The 6,000-nt window shown below is 42.4% G+C and overlaps 1 protein-coding gene across 1 annotated transcript in view; it reads left to right on the top strand.

The window, feature by feature from the left end:
- The window catches only part of LOC309628281 (stearoyl-CoA desaturase 5), a 158,778-nt gene extending 154,198 nt beyond the window's left edge, over positions 1–4,580 (top strand). Inside the window, exon 5 of the mRNA XM_082391185.1 lies at positions 3,080–4,580. Within this exon, the coding sequence (XP_082247311.1) occupies positions 3,080–3,270 (191 nt within the window). The 3' untranslated portion in view covers positions 3,271–4,580. The remainder of the gene's footprint in view (positions 1–3,079) is intronic.
- Positions 4,581–6,000: the final 1,420 nt, after the last annotated feature.

A 6,000-nucleotide genomic window follows, 5' to 3' on the forward strand; every position in this document is an offset into this window, starting at 1 on the left:
GCAGCAGTGCTTAGCAGGAAACAAGCCTTCGGGGATGTTGTTTTTCTTACTAGCCGTATGGTCTTAGGCAAGTTACGTGTCCCTTCTGTGCATTTCCATCCTCATTTTAAAATGGGGATAGGGCTTCCCTGGTGGCGCAGTGGTTGAGAATCCACCTGCCAATGCAGGGGACACGGGTTCGAGCCCTGGTCCGGGAGGATCCCACATGCCGCGGAGCGACTAGGCCTGTGAGCCACAACTACTGAACCTGCGCGTCTGGAGCCTGTGCTCCGCAACAAGAGAGGCCCGCGCACTGCGATGAAGAGTGGCCCCCGCTCGCCGCAACTAGAGAAAGCCCTCACACAGAAACGAAGACCCAACACAGCCAAAATAAATAAATAAATAAATAAATAATAAATTTCTAAAATGGGGATAATCATAGCAGCTAGCTTAGCTATGTGAGGATTATAGGCATTAATACCCTTTGAAGAATTTAGCATGGTGGCACACAGTAAGTGATTAATAAATGATAGCTGTATCTTGATAGAAGCAACTCAGTCTCCTGGGTAACCTGAGCCTTGAGCACAGAGATCAAACCCAGGAAGGGAGGTTCCTGCTGTTAAGTTGAAACAGTCTCTGCATCCCTCTGCCATGGGTTTCTGCCATCATGGTGTTAGGGTCACCCATTTATTAAGACCCCAGGGATCTTGTGTTGACAAGAGCAATATAAGGTGGAATAAACACCAAATTTAGCTATGGGAATAACTGGATAAGCAGAGAGAAAAGTGTGAGTTTCCTGATCCCTCCTATTGTTTTCTCCTCCTCTCACTCTTCATCTTCTATAAGAATTGTAATGAGGGGAGCCACATCCAGTGGTAACTCTGAGAGCAGACGGGAGTTGGCACTCTGGGACTGTTACCATCTTACATAGGGGATGGTGGGCCAGGGAACCCAAAGAATGAGGCCATGACACAGGCCCTGAAGAGCTGGGTGTTGGTTTGAAGCTTGTCCAGGTCAACAGTGGACTCTCAAATCAGCTTTCTTGATAAAGGTCCTTGGAAGACTCTTATTACACCCACTGTATGATAGATTGGGGAATAGATCCAGAGTTCTTAGAACAGTGCCTGTTTCTGAAAATAGGGGGACACTCTAGTACTCTAATCTAGGAATGATGAGGGTGGAGAGGCAGGGTAGAAAAGACCTAAATTAAACAGAAAATTGCAGACAACAGACCGATCCATCTGATGTACTCATTGTAGAGCAGAATCTTTCAAATGTGGTCAATAGAAGAACTGTACAATGACCAGTAGCCACTTAAGAAGTAAAGGAGGAATCTGGCAGTTCCTTGAATGGTTAAAAATAGTTACTATATGACCCAGCAACTCCACTCCTAGATTTATACCCAGGAGAAATGAAAATGTATGTCCACATAAAAACTTGTTTATGAGTGTTCATAGCAACATTATTTATTTATAACAGCTAAAACGTGTCCCTCAACTGATGAATGGATAAATACAATGTGGTATATCCATACAGTGGAGTACTCTTCAGCAATAAAAAGAAATGAAGTACTGATATCCGCTACAACCTTGAAAACATTATGCTAAGTGAAAGAAGCCAGTCACAAAGGATTGCATATTGTATGATTTCATTTATATGAAATATTCAGAATAAGCCAATCTATAGAGATTGTATTAGTAAAAGTGAGAAACAGTATATGTATAAATATATGCAAATAAATATATATATAATATTGCTCATAATCTCTGTCTATATATACATATATACAGAAACAGTAGGATATCTGTATCTATATAAATGTAGATGTATTCTGTTTGTGCGTGCGTGTGTGTGTGTGTGTGTGTGTGTGTGTGTGTGTGTGTACGGTGGGGGGGGCGGGGAGAGAGAGAGAGAGATTTATTTTGAGGAATTGGTTCATGCGATTATAGAGGCTAAGTCCCACCATCTGCTGTCTGCAAGCGGGAGACCCAGGAAAGCCAGTGATAATTAAGTCTGAGTCTGAAGGCCTGAGAACCAGGGGAGCTGATGATGCAAATGCCAGTCAGAGGGCAGGAGAAGATGAGATAGACGTTCAGTCAGTGAGTCAGGAAAATGGGAGCAAATTCCTCCTTGCTCCACCACTGGTTCTATTCAGGCCCTTAAGGGATTGGCTGATGCCCACTCACATTGAGGAGGACCATCTACATTACTGAGTCCACTGCTTCAAATGCTAATCTCATCCAGAAACGCCCTCACAGACACACCCAGAAATAAAGTTTAATCTGGGCACTCCTTGGCCAGTCAAGTTAACATGTAAAATTAACCAACACAGAGAAAGAAAGAAGGGCTGGAGGGAGGGTGGATGGTTAGGGGTCAACAGCTAAGGGGAATGGGGTGTCTTTTTAGGTAATGAAAATGCTATCAAATTCATTGTGGTGATGCATGCACAGCTCAGTGAATACACCAAAAGCCATTAAATTGTATTCTTTACATGGGTGAATTGTATGGTAAATTATATCTCAATAAAGCTGTTTTTAAAAAAAAAACAAATGAAAGAAGCCGTGAGACTTTTCCTGAAAACAGCTTAGTGGGGGGGGGAAAAGTAAGGGAGGAAAAGCTATTCACTGTGAGGGGTAGAATAATATATAGGCAGATTTTGGATATTTAAAGATCCAACTCCTTAATTCACTCACCTATCAGAATGATTATCATTTATCTCTTCCAAGCTCTTCCAAGAAGTCTTCCTTTAATTACTTCAGTCCACAGAGGCTATTTTCCTTTTATGAACATACATCAAAGTGATGATCTGTTATCAGCCATTTGGCATTTAGCTTAAGAAGTACAGCTCTGAAGTCGTGGGAGCATGCCACCAATCCACAGGGAAAATTACTCTTGAGACTTCGTGCTGATTACTGTTTTTTTTCTGTTCCTATTGAGTTTGTCTAGCCAATTGAGTGAACGCTTCCTAAGGGCAGACAGCAAATAAGTCTTCTGCTCCCCACTGGAGCCTGACACAGTGTCTTGCAATAAATGAGTGATTTTTAGAAAGCTCTACAGAGAGATGCTGATTGGGTTATTTCAAGCCCACTTTGTCTTGCAGGTGAAGGCTTCCATAACTACCATCACACCTTTCCCTTTGACTACTCTGCGAGTGAATTTGGCTTAAATTTCAACCCAACCACCTGGTTCATTGACTTCATGTGTTGGCTGGGGCTGGCCACTGACCGCAAACGGGCAACCAAGCCAATGATCGAAGCCCGGAAAGCCAGAACTGGAGAGGGCAGCGCCTGACCCTGGAACCGCTATCCACGTCCGCTGTCAATGCCTCGGTTCATGGTCTTTTTGTTACTACACGTCTCTCGTTCATTGGATCGTGGGAGGGGGTACAGGGTGGGGAGGGAACGGAGTCTACGCGGTTTGGGAATTTTTTGTTTGTCTCAAAATAATGTCAAGATACAACTCTCAATGAAAAGAATTTTTTAAAAGTCAATGTAACTATGATTTACCACTAGAACGTAGACGTGATTTAATCGCTGTAGCTACAATATGTCAAACATATATCATCATGTGCTTGTATGAGATGTTAACCCTGACAGGAGGAAGGAATTTAATATTCTTTCAGTGCGATTCAGGAGAGCCTTGTTTTCTTTTTCTACTGGTTAACCCAACATTATTTTTAAACAGACTATCTGAAGGAGCAGAGAGGCAGGGTAGAAGACAAAAGAGAGGGTCTAAATAGTAAAGGATGTTTGTGTTTTGTAATTACTGTGTGTTTGTGTGTTGTTATTTTTAAGGAAGAGAATTGAAAACGTAAAAAAATGAGAGCACAGGATATGGCTCTCTTATTTTTTTGCCCTGTTTCCAGCTTGTCAACGTTCCACTGCCTTTGCTTCAAGAGATCTGTTCACTGCTCAGCTAGTTTTGTGTCCCGAGCTGTACACCCAGCTGACCCTATAAGTCAGTGCCTGTTTTAAGTGTTTGATTTTGTTCTCTTTGCTATTGTCATTTTAAGGTGTATAACTCAGAAGTGCCAGACATCAAATTAAGCTCAAATGAAACTCTCATTTAAATGTTTAGACACCTAATTTATATTCTAATTGATCCCAGCCATTGATGCATGTACTTTACCTACTTCTGCTAAATAAGCATATTAATTTTCCACACCAGGCAATCAGATCTTAATAACCAATAGTTATCTAGAACTCAGTGTCTACAAATGTTTCACTTGCATGCAGCCTTCACTGAACTTGCAGCAAGACATAAAATGACCATTATGTAGCTTCTGGATTTAAGAAAAATTTGTGTGTTAAGTTGCTTTGTAAAGAGCATGCCAAATTAATGGGACAGCGTTCCGCTTTGTGTTAGATGTTAGAGCAAAGGAAAGCCTTATAGTGTTGGCATCAGAGCACTTCAAACATAGTGCTTCAAAGATAGGGAAGATGTAGGGTTTAAATTTAAATTTTAAAGTTTTGAAAAAGAAGTGATGCCAATAAGAAATTGTCATAATAAAGTACTTCATCCAGCAGGTGTTTAGCAGTGTTATTTTTGCCATTTATAATGTGTAAACTATGAGTGATTTACAATAAATGATTATGAATTCATTGGTGTTCTTGACCAGATACTTAAATCTTTTTTTTTTTTTTTTTTTAATTCGGCCGTGCTGCGCGGCATGTAGGATCTTAGTTCCCCTACCAGGGATCAAACCCGCGCCCCCTGCAGTGGAAGTGTGAAGTCTTAACCACTGGACTGTCAGGGGAGTCCCCGACCAGATACTTATATCTTGTTGGAATGTCCCTCAAGGGTTCCTGATGCTTTATGATGATCACATACTTCACGTTTGAGTTGGGCTCTGGGCTAACAGCAGCCCCTAAGACCAGACCTTTCCTATCCCATCAGCATAACCAGAAGGAACGTCAGCAAGTTTTATGTGGAATGCAGAACCCCCAGTGGTATCATTTCTCACTCACTAACGCTGTCGCTTGTACTGCTTCCAGCTGACAAATGGGAACCCAACACCTACATGTCACCCAAAAGAGCATGAAGAATACTTTCCTCCCCAGAGCCCTGCCAGGACCCCCAGCAGTGACCAGAGGTGGGGGTGATGGACTCAACTTTCACTCCAACCCTGCCTCTCTCAGCTTTGCCCCTCCCTGTGCTGCCTCACTCTTTGCCCATCTTTTGTCCCAAAGCAGCTGTGCCCCTGTCATCAGCTATAGACGTCTTAGCCTGTCTGCAGTTGAGCGGGAGTCCAGCCATCAGTGGGTGCCGGACCGGACTTCATTTGTAAGGACACTTACAAGACATTTTTCAGCTGCTTTTGTATTCCGGTTACATATTGCTAAGCCCTTGTATGGAGTGTTGGTAGAGTGCAGATATATTCCAAGATGAGTTTGTGTCAGCCTGAACTAAAATGACCCTGATTGGGAAAGTTTCTGTGAACATTTGACCCCTAAAAGTACTAAACTTATTTGCTTGTCCATTAATAGAAAAGGTTACATTTGGAACAGCTGTTTGGAATCTTCTCACAAAAGGAGGCTGTTCCACAGCTAATCCAAGTAAATCCAGAACCTCACTCCTCTGAACCTGAGTGCCACGTCTTTATCAGCAGTACCCATGAATGAGATAAGGACGGCGATGATGTTGATGGAGTGGCTGAAGTTTAGAGCACGCTGGAGTCTTCCGTATTCATATCCCCTGCATGTCTCAGCAACAGCTAAGAGTGCAGTGTTCTCATCTGCAAAGAGAAGGGATGAAACCAGACTGTCTCAGATCCCACCCAGCCCTAACATTCACTGGCAACGGCAGAGATGGGAATATGCCTGCATTCAGATTTCAAACACCTCTCAAGTTACTGCCTTTCTAGGACCTGGGAGGTCAAAATTGAGGGGAAATAATTGAGTCTGAGCGGGAGACCACTGTCTGAGGCCAAAAGGATATGTTCTTGGTAAAAATAGTGCATGTGTCTCATTTATTCCCAAAATATGATGAAGCAATAAAAATAAATATAATCCATGAAAAATA

Source organism: Balaenoptera borealis, assembly GCF_965194805.1.
Source record: "Balaenoptera borealis genome assembly, chromosome: 4".
NCBI lineage: Eukaryota > Metazoa > Chordata > Mammalia > Artiodactyla > Balaenopteridae > Balaenoptera > Balaenoptera borealis.